We start from the raw sequence: 23,944 nt of genomic DNA on the forward strand, positions 1-23,944 counted from the left end.
GGCAGTTCACCTGCCTGGCAAGCGCAAAGCCCTAAGTGCAAACTCAAGTACTGTCTCCCCCAAAAGAGTTAAGCACTAAAGGTCTTCTCAATATTGTTTATGCTTTTGAGTTCTTAAAAATGATCTTGGGCTAGGGTTTATGGGACACCACTTGTGAGGCCTGTATAAGGCCCTGAATTTAGCCTTCCACTCTACACACACACTTCCTACGTTTGTGGGTTTGGGTGGTACTGGGGGATCAGAACTCAGCACCTCCCACTTCTGAGTTAAGTGCTAACTCTTGAGTCTCACAACTAGCCCAGATCTTACTTTCTCTAAATCTTGTGAATCCTGTTATTTTGTTCATTTGTTGCTGCTCAACAAATACTTTACTAGGCATCTAGTATGTACTAGACACTATTTCTGGGTGCTATGAAAAAAGAGTAGAGCTACATTCTAAGACAAACGAGTAATCTATGTAGCATGCACAGTTATCTATATAAAATGCATAGTGTGCTTTGAAAAATACAAAGTAACACAGTGGGGTAAATGACTCAAGTCATAGGGGAAGGGCTGCTTAGGAAGAAACCAAAGTGAGGTAAGGGGGTGGAGTCAAAGATGAGCCAAGAAACCTGTTCAAGTATTCCAAGCAGGGACGCTGGAGGCAAACCTGATAAAGAAGCTGATGTACAATAAGACGAAGACTGGAGCACTTGGCCTAGCCCAAACCATATATAGGCAAATTTCATTTAAATTCTGCTTAACAAATCACCCAAAAGGTAGCAGCTTACAACAAGCATTTATTATCTCAGTTTCTTCTGGTTAGGAATCTGGCTGATACCTAGCTGGGGGTCTCCAGCTCAGAGCCTGTCTCTCAGAAGGCTATACGCAACATGTTATCATCTAAGGCTGCTCTCAAGGCAAACCATGATTAGAGGAGGACCCATTTCTCAACTCAAGCACATTGCTGTTGACTAGTGCCAGGACTTTAATGGCTGTGAGCCACAGACACCATTTCTTGGCCACAGGGAAGTTCACAAAAGCAGTAGGTCACTTCCTTCAGAACAAGTGAAAGAAGGCAGCCCAACACAGTTACCTCCTAAACGATGATATACCAACACTTTTGTCACTATTGTAATAAGTCATCTGACCCAGCCACGCTCAAGGAAAGAGGAATATGGACCTGAACACCTTAGGCTCATCTGCAGGGTTCCTATCAATAATTCCTTGGTCGGCTAACAAATGCAGTAATAAATAATAGCCACTTATTAGTGCGAGAAGCCAAAGGCAATGACTTTGGAACAGTTTCAGGTCTGTGTTTCAAGACTCAGTCTCTCACTCTCTTGCCAGCATGAGTACTCTTCTCCACTCATCAGGCAAGGGAATATGTCCATGGGTGGCATGTTTGCAGTAACAGGCAAGAACTCAGAACTCCATGCAAGACTAAAAAATGTTCTACCACTGAACTACAACCCTAAATTACAAACAGTTCAGTTCCTAATCCTTGCATCAAAATATAAAGTATCTACTGCAGGGCACCAGTGTTTCACATTCGTAATCTTAGCTACTCAAAAGACCGAGATCACAAGACCCTAGTTAGAAGTTAGTTGGAACAATAAAGTCCTTAAGATTCTTAGCTCCAACTAACCACCAAAAAAGACCTAATGTGGTACTACGGTAAGTGGTAGAGTGAAAAAGCTGAAGGATAACATCTAGGCCGAGTTCAAGCTCCAGTACCAGCACACACAATCTATATTTGAATATACTTCAATTCTAACTCTGGCTGCTCAACACAGACTCCTTTTCTTTCTACCCAGGAAAGTTTCTCAAGCATATAAATGAACACTGAGGCAGTCAGTAATGTCACGCCTCAACATTTTTCATTTGTACTGTTTCCTGCCAATTCTTTTCAGCTTAGATATGGCACTCCTCCAGTGTTTCCGAGGATACTGAACTCTCTCCATTATGCTTGTCGGTCATTTCAGAGGGTGTCTTGTCTGCTTGTTTTAACATATGGGCTTGGTTTACCATCCTCCAGAGAAGTCAACAACAGCTATTTGTTTAAGACACTTTAATTCTTTAAAGACTATTTTGCCAAAAGTGCTAAGAAATGTATTCGTTTTCCTACCTATATAGCTCAATTCTATTGTTGAATAAAGTAAACATTTTAACCTATACCACCATTTCCCAGAATATATTTTTAATAATAATTTAGGTAACGGTTGCTGACTCCTAAAAACCTGAAATAGTACATTCGGTTAAAAATATTAACTGAGCTTGTGACACAGCAGGTCTTTAAAGAACCAGAATGAACCAACCATACATCTAGTAAAGAGCCCTCTGCAAATAATCCCCAGCAGTGGTCACATGGCCAAGAACATACATAATATATAATCAAAGACTCACCTTAGATTACCAACAGGATTCTAAGCTCACAAAGCAAAATATCAACTTTTATTTAAAATTAAGTTGCTGGTGGGTGCCAGTAGCTCATACCTGTTCAAAGATATCTTAAATTACCAACAGTATTCTAAGCTCACAAAACAAAATATAAACTTTTGTTTAATCCTCCTAGCTACTCAGAAGACTGAGATATGAAGATCACTGTAAGATGTCAGCCCAATAGGAAATTCCGTGAGACTCTTAACCTGCACTGAAACTAAAAACAAAACAAAAAACTGACAACAATAACTAGAAGTGGAGCTGTAGCTCAAGTGGTAGAGTGCTAGCCATGAGCCCGAAAGCTCAGAGACAGTGCTCAGGACATGCATTCAAGCCTCAGGATCACCATAAAAAAAAAAAAAAAAAACCCAACTGCTGGATGTATAAAGACTTGTAAAGAAAAACACTGATAAAAAAATCCTTGAACTAAGTAATAGGAAAGGTTTGTAGGCCCTTGTAAGAGAGGACTTGGAAATGAGTTACTATTTCCTCTTAACTGGCCTGCTGTATGAAGAGTTGTACATGTTTGGAATGTACATTTACAACTACCCAACTGTTAATGAAGGTCAAGGGTTAAACATCGTCACAAATACCCACTGAAATTTCCTGGAATATTTATTAAAAGCAAGGTAGCAAGGCCCTATTATCACAAAAATAAAGCTTTGACTACTCCTTATCTATAATTACATTACAAAAAAAACAACCAAAATCTATTATCCTCATGACTTTGCTAAATAAAAAATTCATGAAACATAGTAGTTATGATTACTAATTGAGATGCTTTATATAATTAAAAACCCATGTTTTCTACTTTAAACCAAAAACTGTAAAATAAACCAGATTAAACTGGTAAAAATTCAGGATTTTGTCTAAATGGCCTACAAAGTAATCTGGTACTAGGCTTCAAACTATTAGGCTGAGATAGCACGTTTGTGCCAATAGAACCATTCTCTTAATAGTCTAAAATTTGATAAGTTTCATGTTCTGCTTGGAGCTCCCTGTTACATCATTAATTTACAGAAAGAACTTAACTATTCTCTTCCTACAACTCTAGATAAACAATTATGAGTTACGTGGCAACAGGGACACAATCTGAGAAATTCACCATTAGGCAACCTCATTGCTGTGCTAACATCATAGAGCATCTACCCACCCAAGCTAAGACAGCTATGATGTCACAAGGTACTCTGAAGGAAGTACATTCAAGTAGGTGATCCATCAATGATGGAAATGTCATACAGAAGACTAGTTCATAAAAGCATAAAGTTGGAAGCAACCCAAATGTCTATCAAAGGATGAACAGGGCCAAATATTAGTGGCACAAACATAGGTAACATACAGGCACAACAAATGGATGAACAAAATGTGTCTATACATATAATAGAAAATTGCTCATCATTAAAAGGAAATCCTTACACATGCTAAAATACAAATGAACTCAGCCAGTCACAAAAAGACTGCATGATTCCACGTATCCAAGGTATCTAAAAAATAGTCAAATTAACAGACACAGAAAGTGGAAGGGGATTGCCAGGAGCTCAGGAATGGAAAGATCGTTGGTTTCAGTTTTGTGAAATGAAAAAGTCCTAAAGACATGTTTCAAAATAGCAAGAGTCAAACATTCCAGAAGTGCACGTTTAAAAGCTGTGAAGGGGCCAAGGGGGCAGCTCAGTTGCAAGCCCTTGCTATGGAACCTGAGTTTAATACTCAGAACCATAAACGTTAAAATGATAATTTTTATAATAAAATATATTAAACTGATTCTATTGCTGGAAAAAATTCTGTTTATGTCAAGGGAAAAAGTAAGAGTAGGCAATCCTTTTGCTATCAATTACAGTGATAGATAAAGAATTTGACATAAACTATTTATTGCCTACAAACAGGATCTTTCCTCTCTATTACCAACTGAAGTATTAAAGATTACAAATGCCTTTTATGTCACCTTAGAAATTCACTCATCAGAGTCATTCTTACCCTTGCAGCAAGCTGGAAAAAAAAATACATGGTAACACCAAAAAGGCTCTACTTCTATCTACATTTGTGTAGACACAAACATTGAATCTACAGGGGCAGGTTCTCAAGTTGTGCCAAATCTACTTTAGTATGTTTCATTTTCGGTACTGGTGATTGAGCCCCTGGCCTCACACACACCAGGCAATCATCTCCTCCACTACTAAAGGGTCATATTCCCAGCCACCAGTGTTTCTTAATACAGGCAATAGAGAAGATCCCCTTTGTATAAAATATAAAGTGCATAACTGATTTGAAACTCAATATATTCCTGTCAATTTTTTTTTTGCCCGAATCCTCTGGTACTATGTATGAAATGGTAATAACGTAGAGTGCTCATGGTTCACACATATGTAACCCTGGCTACTCAGGAGGCTGAGATCTCAGTACAGATAGGTTCAAGGCCAGGCTGGGCAGAAAAGTCTGCGAGACTCTTATCTCTGGTTAACCAACAAAACGTCAGAAGTGGAGCTGTTCACTTGAACAAGTGAAAAAAACTAAGGGCTAGAGCCTAGGTCCCAAATCTCAGTATGCGGGGTGACGAAGGGGGAGATGATACAGTAGTGCCGGCACAGAGGCTTAAGCCTATAATCCTAGCTACTCAGGAGGCTGAGGATTGAGGAATACAGTTCAAAGCCAGCCAAGGCAGGAAAGTCCATGAGACTCTTATTGCCAATTAACCACCAAAGCCAGAGTGGAGCTGTGGCTCAAGTAGCAGAGCACTAGCCTTGAGCAAAAACTCAGGGACAGGGGCAGAACCTAGGCCCTGAGTTCAATTCCCAAGACCAGCACACACACACTCACACACAAAAAAAGACAGAATTCTTAAGGAAGAATACCCTGGCTGGGTGCCAGTGTCTCATATAAATAGCCCTAGTCAGGAGGCTGGGGTCTGAGGATTGCTGTTAAAAGCCAGCCAGAACAGAAAGTTAATCTCCAATTGGCCCGGGGGGGGGGGGGGGGGGGAGGGAAGTGGAGGTGTGGCTCAAATGTTACAGTACCAGTTGAGGGCAAAAAAATGAAACAAAAGCACCATGCCCTGAGGTCACACATGAACACTGCTAACAGTTAAAACAGAGCTTTGTAGACAAACTCATGGGTGGCAAACTACATGAACTGATTTAAGTGAGCATTCAGATTTCATATAAGAAAATGCAAACAACTCAACATTCAGAGGATTTAATCAGTAGAACTCTAACTGGCTAAAGATTCCACATTAGCCAAGAACAAGAATCCAGATGAAATTTTAACTACTGGGCATAGCAACTAAAGTTATTTATAGTAATATCCAAAAAATTATTTACTAACACATACACATAAATATATATTAAACATATGGCTAAGCCTTGATGGAAAATTGGTAGTTTTTCTTTCTTCTGTGTTTTGTTTTAAGGAAAAACAGCCATAAAAATACTAAGCAATGGTTGATACATTTTCAGAATGAAAAATTCAGCAGCTACTTAAAAATGTAATTAAGTTGCACTTTAGGATGTACCAAAAAAAAAAAAAACCCACATTGACTCCCACCTTCCCCCTTTATTAGTTGTAATAGTTGGGAAATAACTATGCCAATTTTAAACCTTTCTGCAAAAAACACAAGATATCAAGCTACATGTTGAGCTCAAAACAATACAATGTCAAGGTCACCAGCCTACTTTTAACTAATAGATAATAAAACTAAAAACAGCACCATTCTAGGCTCTGAGGAAGTTGAAGAATATCTGTGACCTGACACTTTGTATTACCTTGATTCTCTTTACCTGAGCAGACAGGTAAACTGCTATGCCTTTCCCACTTAAGTATTCTGGCAAATGTTACTTGCAATAATAATCTCTGTGAGGAGATGGTTAGGTTCAAAAATAGATCCCTTAAAGTGGTAAAGGTATCCTCCCCACAGAGACCTCCAGATTGCACAATTCCCGACAGATCTAACTTGGTTATCTAAATAATAAACTGCAGTTTTATAGACATCCATGACAGTACACTATACTGACCATGGCTCATGGCCATACTACTCATGGCTCATGAAGATTCTACTTTAACATATCACTAGCACAAGCAATCTATTGTTTATACAATCAAACGTTGTCAATGGCATGGTGCTCTCAAGCTCTTAATATCTGAGGACAGCAAGACATGCAATATTCCATTAGGAAAATATTATGAAGAAAATCCAGCTTCTCAGGTACCTTGTGGGGAAGGGAGGGGATTGTAATAGGTTTTTTCAGGTAGTTATGGTATCTCGGAGACTACACCTAAATTTGACAAATGACAATTTCCAAAAGGCTTTGTGCAAGCTGAAAGTACATCAGAGGTGCACAACAGTAAATCCAGCTCTTGCCTGTACTTGTTACATTGCAGGACTTTAGAGCAGCATACACACTGTTCACTTGTAAAACACTGATTCATTCAAGTTATGAAGATTTTCCAAGTGCTGACACATTTCCTTCACTGTATAAAAACGATTATAGCCATTAATGTAAGTTTATATCAAGAAGCTATCAAGCTTACAATGACAGATATACATCTTCCAAGATCTTCTGCATTTGAAAGTTCTAATTTTATCAACAACAACAAAAACAAAATAATGGCCAGGCACCGGTGGCTCACGCCTGTAATCCTAGCTACTCAGGAGGCTGAGATCTGACGATTACCGTTCAAAGCCAGCCGGGCAGGAAAGTCCATGAGACTCTTATCTCCAATTAACCACCAGAAAACCAAAAGTGGCGCTGTGGCTCAAGTTGTAGGGGGCTAGCCTTAAGCTACAGAGCTCAGGGACAGTGTCCAGGCCGAGTTCAAGCCCCATGACCAACAGGAAAAAAGTGCCAAATAAGGCAAATTTCTTGTTTATTTGAGAAAGTGCACACCACATATCCAGGCCTGAGTTTCAGTTTCTAAGATAGAACCCAAAACCGAAAATCTGGAAAAACAGTCAGATTGGTTAGAAACAGGAAGAGCAACACCAACCCTCTTCCTCCAGACAGCTACTCTATCTTGTTTCACAGAAAAACTTATGTATGCTTCCCATTCTGTCTTGCAGAATGTTCAACACACTCAATTAATGTAATTAATTGAATCCCATTAGTAATGAGAATGACTAATTATTAATAAATCAAATAAGAATGTTAAGTGGCTCTTCCTCAATCACTCAGAACAGGCATGGTGATGAGGAATATGGTGAGTACTGGCACTGCCTAGTGCCACTCTCTGATTCACACTGGGACGGCTGCAGGTTTACCCACTTGGCCTTTTCACCACTGCAGCAAATAGGCTAATACTGTCATCAAGAAAACAATTCATAGACCTTCTCAGTGAATTCAGATGTTGTTGGACCAAACGCGCTTAACTCACTATACCTAAGAAAGAACCTTCAGTCTTCATTTTAGTAAAATATTTCACACTCCAGAGTATCCACATGTATTTAAGTGTCCTTTCTATTTCCTTAAATAAAATGTGAACTAATGAACTGTTCATCAGAACTGTAATGCAAATAATCACTAGAAAAAAATTTTCCTTATTGTTTCACTTTAATATAAGCTTGTTTTTCTATTTTGGTTAATTAAAAATTTTAAGCAATTGATTTATATTATTAAATCACAATTAGATTTTTTTTCTAAAAAGGGGGGAAAGTGATATAGTATAAAACTAGGGAGACACTGGCCAAATTTATTGAACTACGTTTTCAAAAATGCATAAAGCAGGCAATCATTAGGTTCAGGAACACTAAACAAGCCAAATCATGGAGCACTGATGGCTCAGCCTCTGTGTGGTCATAATAAGGTAAGCACTGATTTCAACTCTAACTGTAGCATGTGATATAGCACAGGGCACAAAGGGAGAAGAAATGGAGTGATGATGTGAATGGCTTAAGTCTTATCTACTGACAAATTGACAGGATACAGAAGTAACATTTTGCTCCTCCTAAGAAGTAGCAGTGAGCACCAAGGAATAGTTAAAAGATGTGAACACTTGTCTTTAGAACTACAGATTAGGAAACGAGGCAGGGAATTGCCTTTTTAAATTCTAAACTCTTTAGTATAGAACACTGCAATCATACATAAATGTAAACACACACACACACACCTTTTCACCAAGAAGTAAAATAAAAATAGAGGTGTAGGCTCAAACAGAACACCTGCCTAGCAAGCACAAGGTCCTGAGTTCAAACCCTAAGAAAACTCCAAGAGAAAAAAGTAATGTCAAAGTTTCGAAGTAAGTCTGCTTTAAACGTATTTTAAAAAATGTCTAAGTGAGCTGGCTCATGCCTATAATTCTAGCTACTCAGATCAATCCTCAGATTTGAGGACTGTGGTTAGAAGCCAGCCCAGGCAGACAAGTCTGTGAGACTTTTATCTCCAATTAACCACCAAAGAGCTGGAAGTGGAGCTGTGACTCAAGTAGTAGAAGAAACACTAGCCTTGAGCAAAAAAGTTCAGGACAGAGCTCAGGCCCTGAGTTCAAGCCCCAGGTCTAGCTGAGGGGTGAAAAATCCAAGTAAACCAGTAAGCAGTCATTAGAAAAACAACCACTATCAAAGGGCAAGACAGCACACCAAGGTCCTCTAACAACAAAGCCCTCAGCCCTTCCTAGTTCCTAATTCTCAACCTGCCCAATGTGCAGGCGAACAAAATCAACCCTAACCCCAATGTCCAACCAGACCCCTTAACAGCTCATGACAGAAAGTTATTAACAAAAGAAAAATTAAAGCTATACACTATCAGACTGCTACTGCTACCATGAAGATTAAAAAGTTCATGGTATGAAAATACCAAATAACAGAGACCATAATAAACTATACAAGGTATGGACTCGTAGAGGACCTTTTTATACACCACATATCCCAAGATGGGTTATAAGTATTGTAAAAACATATAGTTGAGCCAGGGGCTGGTGGCCCAGTCCTGTAATCCTATCTACTCAAGAGGCTGAGATCTGAGGAGGCTGAGATCTGAGGATTGCAGTCCAAAGCCAGCCCAGGTTATCTATCTCCAATTAATCACCAGAAAATCGAAAGTGGCTCAAAGTGGTAGAGGGCTCACAAAAGAGAGCTCAGGCCCTAAGTTCAAGCCCCATGACCAACAAAAATAACAACAAAAAGAGCCATCTGATTGAGAGTAGAAATGGAATGAAGAAAGAGAACAATGCAAAGGTGACAATGACCAAAATGCATTCATAACTTGACTTCTGAAATAGAAACCTTTGTAAAACTTAGTAAAAAAAAATAAGTTAATATTTTAAAACATCCACCTATCTTGTCAAATGTTAAGCTCTTAGTTCTGTAGCTTAATAAAAATTCTTAATAAAAAAATACTGAACTGAGCACCTAAATGCAGTAAAGACTTACTTTTAAATTAAGGCTCTAACATCTTAAAGAACTCAGAAGTAGTTAATAATGTTGAACTATTTCTTTCTAAGGCATCTTTGGGAATTAACAGGATTGGAGTATGAGAAACAACAGCAATCACTTAATCTAGTCCTATTAGTTTACGTCTAAGCATACAGGAAACCAGAAAACTTATCCAAGGCAACATACACTAAGTCTTGGAGCAGGGCCTCTTAATCTCTTTGTGTTAGTTATAAAGGCTATCACTATCTCTATCATCCTACTTTTCTTCCTTTCCAAATCTAGTAAGTGACAATCCTTGGACAAATATTCAGTACCTACTATGTGCCAGGCATTATTGTAGACACTCGAGTTTATACAAGGTGTGCTGCACAGAGCACAAAGATGAATTAGTACAGTACGAGGCTTATGGTGTATAGGAGAGGTTTGGGGTACTGATTACAGTATATAGCAAAGTGCTATAAAGGAACATGTGAGGTTTGAGTAGAATTGATAAAATTTTAAGTGTAGAACATCAGACATATCAAGGTAGGAGTAGCAAAAACAAAGCATGCTCCAGAGAGTACACATAGATGGGACTTTAAAGAACAACATCCATTCAGCCGGATCACTAGCCATAGTAGCAAATAAATTTACATAAAATGAGATTGAAGAGATGTTGCATATTCTAGGCCAAATTGTTCAAATTTAGTTTTTAACCTAGTCAATACAATGATCCATTGGAGATCTCTAAGAAAAATGACAAAACCAGGACTGCTTTCAATATAAACTTAAAAATACAACATAGGATTAAAAAAAAAGGAGTAAACTGTTGAGGAAGTTATTGCTATCTAGACAAGAGACAATATGAAACTGAACCAATATCAAAGCAAGTATAGAATATTAAAGCATTACAAAGGGCAACTGATATCCTTTGGTAGCTGACTAAATGCAGGAGAGCTGATATTCAGCCATTCATAGGAAATAAATTAGTATCACTGACAGAAAATAGGCAATGTAAGCTAACGATGAAGACTGATGCCACAGCGGAAATGTACTAACAGTTTAGAAAAGCAAACCTTCCTCAGTAAAATAAACCAACATTAACAATGAGATACAAACTACAGCATACAAAAAATATTCAAAGTTGCCAGGCACTAACCGCTCACAACTATAATCCTAGCTTCTCAGGAAGTTGAGATTTGAGGATGGAAGTTTGAAGCCAGCTTGGACAGCAAAGTCCATGAGACTCTTAACTGCAATTAACCAGCAAAAAGCAGAAGTTAACTCAAGTTGTAGAAGTGACTGAAGTGGTAGAATGCAAGTCTTAAAAAAGCTCAGTCAGGGGCAGCACACAGGCCCTGAGTTCAAGCCCAAGGACTGGCACATACAAACAAAAACACTCAAATCAGTCTAGTTTTAAAAATGAATGTTCTTTATACAAAATAGACTTACAAATAGATGCCAGTACAAACCATGTTTTTACTGAAATACACACACCAACTTTTGTCATTATGAAAAGCTAGAAATGGGGCTGGGGATATAGCCTAGTGGCAAGAGCGCTTGCCTCGTATGAAGCCCTGGGTTCGATTCCCCAGCACCATATATACAGAAAATGGCCACAAGTGGCGCTGTGACTCAAGTGGCAGAGTGCTAGCCTTGAGCAAAAAGAACCCAGGGACAGTGCTCAGGCCCTGAGTCCAAGGCCCAGGACTGGCAAAAAAAAAAGCTAGAAATATCACATACACTACATTTAACAGCCTCAGAAAATAACTGGTCTAGTGTGTGTGTGTATCAAAAACTATCAACTAGGGGCTGGGAACATAGCCTAATGGCAAGAGTGCTTGCCTCTTATACATGAAGCCCTGGGTTCAATTCCTCAGCACCACATATATAGAAAATGGCCAGAAGTGGCGCTGTGGCTCAAGTGGCAGAGTGCTAGCCTTGAGAAAAAAGAAGCCAGGGACAGTGCTCAAGCCTGACTTCAAGCCTCAGGACAAAAACAAACAAACCCAGTACCACCACCAAACATAAAAACAAACAAAAAAACCTATCAACTAGTTCAATTACATAGGGTAACTGATGTTCAGTTTTGGAGATCTCACTTACAAAACCTACGTAGCTCTCCTTAATGATTAACTAGTATTAGCTCCTTGAAAGAGTTTCTGTTCTAGGTACCAGAACCTTAGTGCTTAGCATTTAGATCTTGGGTAAAAGGAAAACGGAATTCCTCTTGGAATGTCCAAGTACACAGCACTTTCATGTCTTGGTACTACACAACACACAAGTAAAGATCCAGTACTTGAACATCTACTATTCAACAGGTAATAAAGTTACAAATAATAATACATGATTCCTCTTTTCAACCTAGGATTTCTTGCTCTAAACAAATCAAACATCACGGGCTTCAACAGAAGATCTTAGATACAATTTTTGTGCTCATCACTGAGACTCTTTCTGGTTTCTCATCTGAAAAATGGATGCGGATCCAACAAAAAAGAAAGGTGAAAGAGCCTTATAAACATAACAAGTGTGCCATCTGGCTTTCTACAGAATTAAACCACACTCTGATGGGACATTTTTTTATGAAGAATGGTACTGGCACAATAAACACAATCATTTGACTGGCTCAACACCAAGCCACCATCCTACCGTCACCTGGAAAAGTCCTAACACAAATGACATTCCATACACTGGGTGACAACTGTGAGTTTACAATAAGGATGATAAATCTAGACAAAGATTCACTAATTTTCAACAGACAAATGTCTGAAGATCACAAGTACGTTTAGTTTCTGTTTTTTAAATTTATTGTCAAAGTGATGTACAGAGGGGTTAGTTTCATATGTAAGGCAGTAAGTACATTTCTTATCAAACTTACCTCCTCCCTCATTTTTCTCCCCTCCCCAATTTTCCCCTCCCCCTTTTCAGTTTTATGTGGAAAATTAACACTAATTTTATGACACAGGATACTACTAAAAACCATCTTTAATATTTTGGAATAAAATAATGTAACTACCTTATTGGAAGTAATGCCTCTTACTAACAAAAGCCGTATCAACAAATGTAAAAGCCTTGAAGTCTCAAAACTTTAGCTATACTTCCAAAATAAACTGGCAGGACTACTTAAGCAGCCCATAAACAAATAGTTTCTAACTGCACAAAAAAACTAAGTTCTTCAGAAGATAAGCATTTTTTTCTTGACCACCTACACAAGACCCTGCAAAAAAAGTAAATGAATTTGAGCCAGCAATTCTTCAGCATATGCCAATCAATATTACATACCCAAAGCAGACATGCTAAACCTAAAAAATCTTCTCATAAAAATGAAAGATGTTAATAGATGGTCACCAGTGGCTCCTGCTTATAATCCTAGCCACTCAAGAGGCTGAGACTCTTATTAAACTACTCAGAAAAGCAGGAAGTAGTGCTGTAGCTCAAGTTCTAAAGTGTTAGCTAGCCTTGAGCAGAAAGAGGCTCAAGGAAAGTGCCCAGGCCCTGAGGAGTTCAAGACTCAGAACCAGCACCAAATAATTAAAAAAAAAAAAAAAAAACTACAACAACTGTCAAGGACATTTGTGAGCTAGATTTTAATGACACCTATTTCCACTTAATAATCCGAAAACACAAATGTGAAAAACCATCACTTATTTGTATGTGGAGTTTATGTAGCAAGGAAAACCTTTGCAAACGAACATCTGAGCATCCTTGTGACATTTATAAATATTATCATTTATTGCTGCTTTCATTTGAATTTAGAGAATAAGGTATAACTAATAAAAAGGATTTACATTTTTCAAAAAGGTGACTTCTAAAACTGTCCTTCCATTTCTTAAGCAACAAACACAAAACATTCCTAAAAGGCGTGTCCAGATAGATTTAAGGAAAGTTTCCTTCAGTAAAGAGCTGTGTTTTATGTTTGTCTCTACTGAACACATTCTTACCTTCTGCTACATCATCATCTACTGCTCCTTTCACCTGAGAGAAACACCACTGGATATCATTCCCTCCTCCAGCTCCTGGAAAAAGAAAACACACCAATTAAAACAGAGTCCTGTTCATGTTTACTCTCGGCAATGGAGATGGTATCCATGGCTGGCATGATCCTCATACTGCCTAGTGCTGCCCACACTGACAACCACCACTGACAGCACCGATTTGGATAAAGGTTAGTCCCCGGAGAGTTGGTAGTGCTTTAAGAACAAGACTCCATAGGAAATATGCAAAGACCTGCATTCTATCCTCTTTGTACATGTATTCCAAACTATCTCCCACATTCCTTTCCCCTTGAAGCCTTAACCAAGACAAGGCCTCCCAGAAAAAAGTAAATACCTAAAGTTAGTTTTCCTTAAAAGTACACCGGAAGCCACCAGAAGAGTTAAAATAAGGTCAGACTATTAGACACAGAGGAAGAGAAAACTTAGGGAACCTTACTGCCTATGTGAGGAGTAACAGTTCAGGTAAACCCTATGGCCAAAATGTGCACAGAGCAAACACAACACCCACTTCTTTGCATGCATTACCAGCAAAGAAATCACTGGCTCCAGACAGAGGGGAAAAGAAACTAAAAAAAAAAAAAAATGAATGCTGCTCAAGAGACTGTCAAAGGAAGCCTGTTCTGCCTCTTAGTCTTGTCTCTGGGAATCCAAGCGAACTGGCACAGAATCCATTTTGCTAACTTGTCATCATTTTGGACAAAACAATTTTAATCTCATTTCATTACTCATCAAGGTCAAAGAGCAATTTGTTTATAGTAAACTATGTCAGTCCAAAATGTTAACTTCTTGAAAGGTTCCACTAACTAAATTCATTGGAAAAAAAAAAAAAAACAAGAAACATGGAAAACTGGTTTCATCTTGGAATGTCTATTTCACCTCTGAGGACTGGGAAGGATATGGTGGAAAAAGTGCTGGACTTCAGAAGGAAGAAAACAAAATCTAAGTCTAGAAATAACTAGAAGGAAGAAGGTATCTGCAACACCAAAATATCCAGATAATCTTCAGAGCAATTATCTCTCACCTCAGCCCATCATTCCTTCCTAGATGATTTCCAACCTGGTTTTCTCCACAGACATTTTTTTTTTTTGCAAGCTTTTACGAAATCTCTCTCCCTTTGGCTATTTATATCACTCAACTCCACAACTATTTTAACCAACTCTATGTGCAGAGAGCCTTTTGGGAAAAGGGTAGCTGCACAAAAGCAAGCATGCAAAACGCAAAGTTTAAATGGAATCAGGCTTTTTGTTCATGCAACTTGCTGTGTATTTAAAAAAAAAAAAAAAGAAGGCAGGCCTGGTACTCCCTCTAGGTCGTAGCGCGTTGGAAACCAAGAATCAGGTTTGCATCCTCAAAAATAGCCGTGCCCGAGAGTGGGGGTGGGGCGGGGGTTACACCCATGCCCCCATTGTATTTTAACTTGTAAAGCGCTCTTCCTTCCTTCTGGGAGCAAAATTTATTTACACACACACCACCACCACCACCCCACCCCCGAGAGGCCCGGCGACCAGAGCCCCCGGCTGCCCCGGAGAGGAGGAATTCCAGCCGGGTCCGCACCGGAGCCCCCCCCCCAGGGGAGGGGGAGGGGGAGGCAGCGTGGCCCGGTGATGGCCCGGGTGGTGGCCGGGGACACCAATCTGCGCGCCCCCGCCCCGTCCCGCCCCACCCACGCCCCAGCCCGCGGCGGCCGCGCGGCCCCACCCCCACCACCCCACCCACGCCCGGCGCCCGCCCTCCCCGCAGCCCCCGCCGCCGCGCGGCGCCCGGGCCTCCCCGCCCCCCCCCACACCCGGGCCGAGCCCCCGAAACCCGTGGAAGGGGGAGAGGGGTAGGTGGGGGGGGCGCCCGGGGCTCCACCGAGCGCTCGGGCGGGCGCCGGGTGTGTGGGGGGGGGAGGACGGAGGGAGGAGCGAGGCGGCGGCGCCCGCCGGCGGGCGAGAGCGATTCCCCGCTTACCTGCCATGGCGCGCTGCAAATGGAGACCCCGCCGGGCTCCTCGGGTGCCCGCTTCCTGCGCTCGCCCCCCTCACCTGGGGCTGGGGGGGTAGGGAGGGCGGATGGCGGCGGATGGCACCTGTGGGGGAGGGGGCCGGGCCGAGCGGAGGGCAGGAGAGGCGGGCGGGCCGGCCGGCAGGATGGTGGGCTCCACTCCCGGGCGCCCCCGCTCGCGCTCCTTCCTCCCCTCGCGGCGGCGGCGGCGGCGGCTACGACAGCGAAGGCGGCGGCGGCAGGGGCAGGCGACTCCACTTTCAAAATGGCGCCGGCTGCCCTGGCCAGTGACGTCACCCGCGGGGCGGAGCGCCGGCGGGGCGGGGCGCGGCGGCGGCCGGCCCCGCCCCCTCGGCGCCGCGCTCCGGCCCCGCCCCTCCGCGGCCGGCCGGCCGGCCCTGCGCGGCGCCGGGGTCCCGGCGTCCCGCGGCTCGGTCCGTTGGCGGGGCCGTCTCAGCCCGGTGGGCCGGCTTGGGCCAGCGGCCGGGCTCCCGCGGCCCTCACGCCGCCCGGGAGCCGGGACTCCCGGGCGGCCTCCGCTGTCCAGCGAACGTGCTCGCCCTCGGACATACCGGCCCGTCCGCTTGACCGGGGGACGCCCCGGGTTGCCTGGCGTCGGGGAGCGAGCTCACGCCGCCCCGGGAGGACACCGCGGGGCCGGTTCCATCTCGGAGTTCCTGGGGCCGCGGCCTTGGTCCTGGGCCGCCGAGGGCAGGCCCGCGGTCCTGCCCGCCCCGGGATGAAGGGACCGGGCGGGGTCGACGCCGTCGCGAGGAGGCGCGTGGGACAGCCTCGGCGGTGAGGTGGCCGCTCGGGGGGCGGGCGGGGCGGAGGGGGGAGGGGACCGGGGTCGTAGGCCGGCGGTTCAAAGCCAGCCCCGGCCGGAAAGAGAACTAGCGAGGAGCCGGAAGTGGACCTGTGAGGCTCAGGAAGAGAGGAAAGAGCCCCAGCAATGGGGCCAAGACAGCGTCCGCCCCTAGAATGAAGTAAGGGGGATCCGTACACACACATCCCCCACGAGGGAGACGGGCCTGCCGGCCTCAGGACGCCTCCGCGCTGCCTGTCCACACCGTGAATCCCACGAGACGGATCCGCATTCCGCACCCCTGCAGAAAGAAACCTCCAGAATCTTGACCCCCGTGGGCCCAACGCAGCCTAGCACGCGTGAAGCCCTGGGTTCGAGTCCTCGGCACCACATCAACAGACAAAGCTGGAAAGTGGCGCTGTGGCTCAAGTGGTAGAGCGCCTAGCCTCGCGCAAAAGACGCTCAGGGACAGTGCCCAGGCCCCGAGTTCAAGCCTCAGGACTGGCAAAACACACACACACACACACACACACACACACACACACACACACACCATCTGCACCTTTTTTAAAAAAAGAAAATCTCCTTGGCAGTTCGTCGTTCTTTGTTTGTTTTTTCCCAAACTGTCTACCTGCCAGCTTCCATTTCCTTCACTGGTTCTGCCTCTTGGGGCTCTGTCCCCTGTCTGGAGCGCTCTCATTTGTACAATGTAAAGCCACAGTGTACCACGTGATCGCCACATTTCCATTTCCCGTTCTCAGCCTGAAACTGCAGGTTCACACTTCTACCTACCCACCTGACATTTCTGCTGAGACCGAGAACGATTTCCAGTGTGATATTACCCGCGTGGAAAATGCGCAGATAATGGGTTCCTGAACAACTGAGCTCTGTTCGGGCATCGTTGTTGTCTTCTGCAACTACTGTCCACCTGTCACTCTTGCCCCAACACTCCCTCACACCAATCCCGACTCTTAAAAAAATGAGCTTGAACGAAATGTCCTCCAGGGCTGGCTTCTCTACATTTCCTCCCCTTCCCTTCTCACCAACCATGTTGGATGCCCTTGCCAAACAGACTTAAAATCTAATGTACTTTCTCTCTAGACCCCATCAATGTCAAAATGATCTAAATATGTGTGTGTTACTACACCGACTTCTTTGAGGATAGAGAGCATGTCATTCATCTCCATATCGCCAGCCACATCATTTGTTGGATTAATGAAATAAATCTGCCTGGCTTGGGAAGAAAACCACTGAAATGTTGGCCCTCTAAAGCTGGCCATATCATAAGTGTTTTCACTCACCTTTCTTAGCTTTAAAAGAGTTTATAAATGATCTTGGTCATTTTTCTCTGCACTTATTAAGTAACCGTTGGTTAAATTTGTAAGCTGCTTACGTATGCATTTTCCCCAGCTACTTCTAACTAGGTCTTTGCGCTCTGAATGTATGTTCTCCAAGAGAATCCCAGGGGACATGGTCCCTTCATGCACATACTACCATGAACATTTTTGCCTAACACAGAAACTGCACAAGGTAATGGTTTTCTGTATAACTGATGAGGTCCTGAAGAGCCCTAAAATTTGGAAGGATTCTGCTTTGGGTCTGAGCTAAGAGGCGCTAAAGGAACCTGCAGTATCACCGGCAGATTGGAGTTAGTAGGTGTCCCCTGTTACTGCAGTGTTACTGCTGTTCAGCTTTTTAACAGGTATTCCACACCTGTCTAGGGAGTGGGTACTAGTGGAAGTAAGAAGGGTGACTGGATGGTGGAGGAAGGTGAATATGGTCACACACGTGTGAAAATGGAAGGTGAGGCTTGAGTTTGGTTTAGGAAGAGGGGAGCAGAGAGTGATGGGAGGATAAGTCTGACCAAGGTTCATTTCATGTATATATGAACATATCAAAATGAAATGCCCTTGTACAACTGATTGATGCTAATTAAAACATAGATAATAAAATGAGCCAGATGCCCAAGGCTCATGCCTATAAATCCTAGCTCCTCAGGAGGCTGAGACCTGAATGATTTCAGCTTGAGACCGTTAACCAGAAAAGTTTGGACTGGAAGAGCAGCTCAAGTGGTAGAATGGCAGTTGTGGCTAAGAAAGCCAAGTGTGAGCTGGAGGCCCTGATTCCAAGCCCTGGTACGTGTGTGTGCGCGTGCGCGCACACAGCTTATTATACAACTATATTTGGAGTTGAGATGAACACAAATCTGTCTCCCTCCATACTAAATGAGAATGGCATCATATAAATGCCTCTGTCCTCTAGGAAATTAGATCAAACAATACCCAGAAAAGACCAGGAAGTCCAGAGTAAGAGTTAAGATATCCCCAAGAAATTGAAGTTGATGAGGTACACACCTGTAGTCCCCAGCTACTGGGAAGTCTCAGGTCGGATGATGGTGAGCTTGAAGCCAGTCTGGGTTACACAGCAAAACAGAAATAAAACAAATAAAGACATAAATTGACATACTTTTAGCACTTTGGAAGACCTACTACAGCCATACTTTCTGGCCTAAAAAATAAAGGAAAAATTGCTGACAGCATTTTATGTAGTCAAATACTTCTAAAAATGGAGGAAATTGCTTGTGTCTAAGAAGCAGGATGCAAAACTCAGCCATGATCACAAATACGCACAAGAAACCCAAAATACGTGGGGCTGGAAAGGACAGGAAGGAAACACACCAAGGTGTGTGCAACGATGTCTCTGGCAGTGACACAATGGGTGAATTGTTTTCTCCTCTGACTTCTAAGTTTCTTCCCATATTCTGTAATTAACATATATTAATGGGAAAGAATGGCCCTAATTTTAAAAGCCTACTCTAGTGCTGGTATCACAGCTTGATGACAATGTACATGTTTCCCACTTAGAGTAACCATTCTAGTCCATTGTAACTACACAGACAGAAGTGATTTACCCATGATGTTAACATTAATCAGAAACATTTTGTCTTTGTCTTTTAAGAATATGCATACTTGCTAGAGTCTAGGGGAAACCCATCTTGAATTTATTTCTCCTCATCTTTGAGAAACTTGACAGTAACAGTCAGGAAACATGTTGCGGTTTACTATATACAAGAGTTATAAACCTCTCGTTTTGGGAAAAAAAAGATGACAGTCTAAAAGAAGGCATAAAATAAAGATATATGTGTATAGACATATGTATATCCATTACAAAAGGCCGTGGGCACATAATTTATTAAAGAGCTTAGTAAATGTTTTATATATAAAAGATTTATAGGCAAGCCTGGCCTACTTAGCAGGACTATTTCAATGCAAAAGCAAAAAAGGATGCATGTAGAGATGAAGGAAGGAACGGGGGTGTGGCGAGCTGGTGCCCGGCATGCCCTGCCTGCTATCACACAATAGCGACACGAAATACAAGATGAAGCAGCCGTGAGTAAAGCTTATCTCGTGACTTTCTGCTTCTCAATCGCACCCAAAGACTTCCTTTTGCACTTTTGGGGGGAAATGCATTCTCTAAAGCAAATAACCTGAATATCTCTCTGGTATAACATGCAACTGGATGACATTGAACACGATCTCCGAAACGTATGTTTAGTGGCGCTTATAAATGAATGATCCCCAGCTCCCTGTAATGTAAACTATTACCCAAATAGGCTGATTACTTTTGTTTGTTTTAAGGATGAGTCGGCTTCCCTTCTACAGATATGTTAGGTGGCGTCTGAATTCAAATATGACACGGGAACATGTTTTATGCAGGGCTAAGGCTTGAAGTAGAAGAAACTTTAGGCATTAGCTAACAATTCTCACAAGAGACTCTTGAATTCTTTATCTAGCATATCCTTTGGTGCTCATTGAGCCTGGGTTTAGGAACTTCCAAGTAACCAAGAACCAAAGATTATGCTGTTTTTAGACAACTGTCACCACTAAGTAACTCTTCCTTCTATAGTACACTGTATAAAAATGTACTTCATTGCAACTTTATTCTGCAAGCTCTGGCTCTCCTCCCTGGGACCTCTTGAGCATGAACTTGGAAAGTTATTTAGCTGTTAGAATGTATCTCCATCTCCCAAATGTTTTCTTGTGGACAAATAATCAGCCAGGCTCTGCAGAGCTGCTTCCCTGGCCCTGCCTTGGAGCCCTGCGTTACCTTGGGCCTCTACTCTCCACATACTTTCAACCCCTGTGTGTGTTCTAAATGCCTCAAGAAGTGATGCCCAGAATGAAATCACGATGCAGGCCTGCTAATCACACAGAGCTATCTGCTTCTTCTGCAATCCATACTTCCGTTAATGGAGCCAAGTGTACCATGAACTTGACAACCAGAGACTACACTGCTCCTGTTCTGCAGTGGCTCTTTTTTTTCACTCACAGCTGCTGATTGGCATCTCCACACTGGAACATCACAACAATACCTAGATAAACCAATATGAGGGTTTTTTTTACATTATTATTTTTTTCATAAATTAGAGTTTTTTTCCCCTTCTGGTTCTGGGATTGAACCCAAGTCCTCATGAATGCCAGCCAAGCACTCTACCACTTGACCCACACCTCCATTACCACCCCCTGTTAGCAACAGGATAAAGACAAATGAAATAGGAGGAGAAATAGGAAATGTTTCCCACGAAGAAATGAGAGTAAGACTCCATTGAGGATCGCCCTAGCTTTGTTCAGGCCATTCTCAAATCATGATTCTCTTGCAAGTAGCTGAGAATGTACCAGTATGACTGGTTCATAGTTGGATTTTATTGGTTATTACGTGATGATTGGTACATATAAATTATTAACAATTTGAAGAGAATGTCTACAAAGTAATGTTGCTAGAATTGATTCTAGAGAATTATTCCCATGACTTCAGTTAAAAATTTGGTACCAAATTATATTTCAAAGGAGAATTACAGCCAGGCACTGGTGGCTCATACCTGTCTTCCTAGGTACTCAGGAGGCTGAGATCTGAGAATCATGACTGAAAGCCAGCCTGGGCAGAGAAGTATGAGACTCTTACCTCCAATAAACTCAGAAAAAGCCGATAGTGGTGCTGTGGCTCAAGTAGTAGAACACTAGCCTTGAGCACAAATTGGCTCAGGGACAGAGCCCACGCCCTGAGTTAAGTATTGCAATGACATGACCCTAAAAGATTCATGAATTACTTCATCTAAAGTCCTCTGAATGGCAAATTAAGGTCAGTCATAGTGCAATGTCAAAACTTTGTAATCCATCACAACACAGTGATGAATTGTTACAGAGAAAAATGTTGCAAAAGATGTTACTGGTAACACCATGTCTGAGGAGGAGACCTGGGGTTTGGGCCCAGAGCTTCAAGCTTCCTTGGCTTTCTTGCTCAGTCTACCACTTGGATCACACCGCCAGTTCTGGCCTTTTGCTTGTTAATTGGAGCTAGAATCTCCCAGACTTTTCTGTTTGGGCAAACCAAAGATCCTCTTGATCGCAGCCTCCTAAGTAGGATTATAGGTATGAGCAACCTGTGTCCAACTAGGAGGTTTTGAAAAGAAACTTCCAGATGAAACTGATGTGTAATCAAATTTGAGAATCACTGACTTAGCATATCTAGTGTGGCATCCTACAGACACGATCAACGTGTTATATCTGACTCACGTAATGAATGCCAAGTGTTTTGATGAAGGACCTTTAGAGCACACCTCTAGCGCGTTGTTCCTCAAATTATTTCCGATTAGATAGTAAGTATTTTCTGTGTGTGGGGTGGGAGATTCTGTAGTTTAAAAAGTTGGCAAGGAGAGAGCACGTAACCCCTCTGCACATCACTTTGACAATAAATAATTGTTATTATTTTTAAAAACTTTGTATTACAAAGTGTCAGCTTGCAACGGATTGGATTAAAAAGAGGATTGTTCACACACAAAAAGAAAAGTTGACAAGGACAGGAGTGGTGTGGCTCATACCTATAATCTCAAATACTCTGGAGGCAGAAATCAGAAAAGTTGCAGTTGGAGGCTAGCCTAGGGAAAAATCATCAAAACACATCTCAACCAGTAAGCTTGGCGAGGTAGTATGATCCAACCATCTCAGCTACAGGAAGGTATAAATAGGAGGATTGCAGTCCTATCTGTCTGGTCAGGCAAAAATGCAAGACCCTATTCCAAAAATAGCTAAAGCTTAAAGGGATAGCTCATGTGGTAGAGTGCTGGTGAGGCAAGTTTGATGTCTTGAGTTCAAACCCCAGCACTATTTTTTTAAAAAAATGTAGGGGGCAAATACTAGGATTCTTAGACTGTATAGTTTTTTTTAATGTACATTTTCAATCTGCAGCAGATGAGATCTGATATAAAGCCTTTCCCAGATATGGGGGACAAAAGACACTGATACGTAGTAACCAGCATGATTTGAATATAATCATTCAACAGTTATGTGTTAACTTAGAGGAAAATTATCTAAACCACATTTCTCCACCTTCTCTTCACAAATACCAAATCATTTAAGGACTATTTTTTTTTTCAATGTTACCTGAAGACACTCTGATATACTTGAAAACACAGTGCTCTGCTAGAGTCAGATTATAAACATTTTTTTTATTTAAATATAACTTGATTTTATTTTATTTTTATTTTTTTTCAAATTTTTATTATCAAACTGATGTACAGAGAGAGGTTACAGTTTCATACGTTAGGCATTGGATACATTTCTTGTACTGTTTGTTACCTTGTCCCTCATGCCCCCCTCCCTCCCCCCTTCCCTCCCCCCCCCCCCCCGTGTTTAGTTCACTTACACCAAACAGTTTTGCAAGTATTGCTTTTGTAGTTGTTTCTCTTTTTTTACCCTGTGTCTCTCAAATTTGGTATTCCCTTTGAATTTCCTACTTCCAATACCAGATTATAAACATTTTAAGGATTTTTTTTGTAAAACTTATTAAAAGCAGATATCATTAAACAATTAAATCAGTGGTAGAGCACATGCTTATCGTGCATGTAATAGTCCATGCCTTTAGTATCCCCACAATTAAAAGATATAAACATAATTATTTATACTATAATTACAAAAAGGAAGTAGATACTAAGACCACATCAGTGCCTAATAATTGTACCATCATTTACTATTACCTCTGCTTTGTGGGTTATTTATGTCTTTGTAGAGACATAGTGGAACTAGTTACATCCCAGAAATCAGCAGATATTAGAAAACAGGATTGTCCCCCATTGACCTAGAAAGCTGATGGGTAAACATGTCCCAGCGCAGCGAGCTGCTGCTCCTGGATTCATTGACTTCCACCCACATAAGCACATCTCTCTGCCTGTGGATGCTCTCAGCCTTCCTCCCTAATCCGTTGTGTTTTTAAACTAGCGCATTGCTTCCCATTAACATTTCCGGTGAAGATGACCCTCTCCTCCATAATGAGTCTGACCTTTTTGAATGCAGCATTTTCAGCCTTCAGTTGCTGACGGATGCTTGGGCATTGCTTATGAGTCTT

At 42.1% G+C, this 23,944-nt stretch overlaps 1 protein-coding gene and 1 long non-coding RNA gene across 3 annotated transcripts in view; one reads left to right on the forward strand and one right to left on the reverse strand.

Moving 5' to 3' along the window:
* Positions 1–16,014, reverse strand: part of Ppp2r2a (protein phosphatase 2 regulatory subunit Balpha) — a 46,501-nt gene extending 30,487 nt beyond the window's left edge. The window contains exons 1-2 of one of the 2 annotated variants that reach the window (XM_048330312.1): positions 15,706–16,014; positions 13,699–13,773 (exon numbers count right to left, since the gene is read on the reverse strand). In XM_048330312.1, the coding sequence (XP_048186269.1) occupies positions 13,699–13,773; positions 15,706–15,712 (82 nt within the window). In that variant the 5' untranslated portion in view covers positions 15,713–16,014. Of the gene's footprint in view, positions 1–13,698; positions 13,774–15,116; positions 15,166–15,705 lie in introns of those variants that run through there. The other variant, XM_048330311.1, reaches the window with a different exon arrangement.
* Positions 747–19,629, forward strand: LOC125339251. Its single transcript, XR_007208511.1, has 3 exons — positions 747–1,070; positions 18,380–18,385; positions 19,616–19,629. It is a non-coding gene; the product is annotated as an uncharacterized LOC125339251 (long non-coding RNA).
* The last annotated feature ends 4,315 nt before the right edge of the window (positions 19,630–23,944 follow it).

This window comes from Perognathus longimembris, chromosome 21 (genome assembly GCF_023159225.1).
Source record: "Perognathus longimembris pacificus isolate PPM17 chromosome 21, ASM2315922v1, whole genome shotgun sequence".
Taxonomy (NCBI): Eukaryota; Metazoa; Chordata; class Mammalia; order Rodentia; family Heteromyidae; genus Perognathus; species Perognathus longimembris.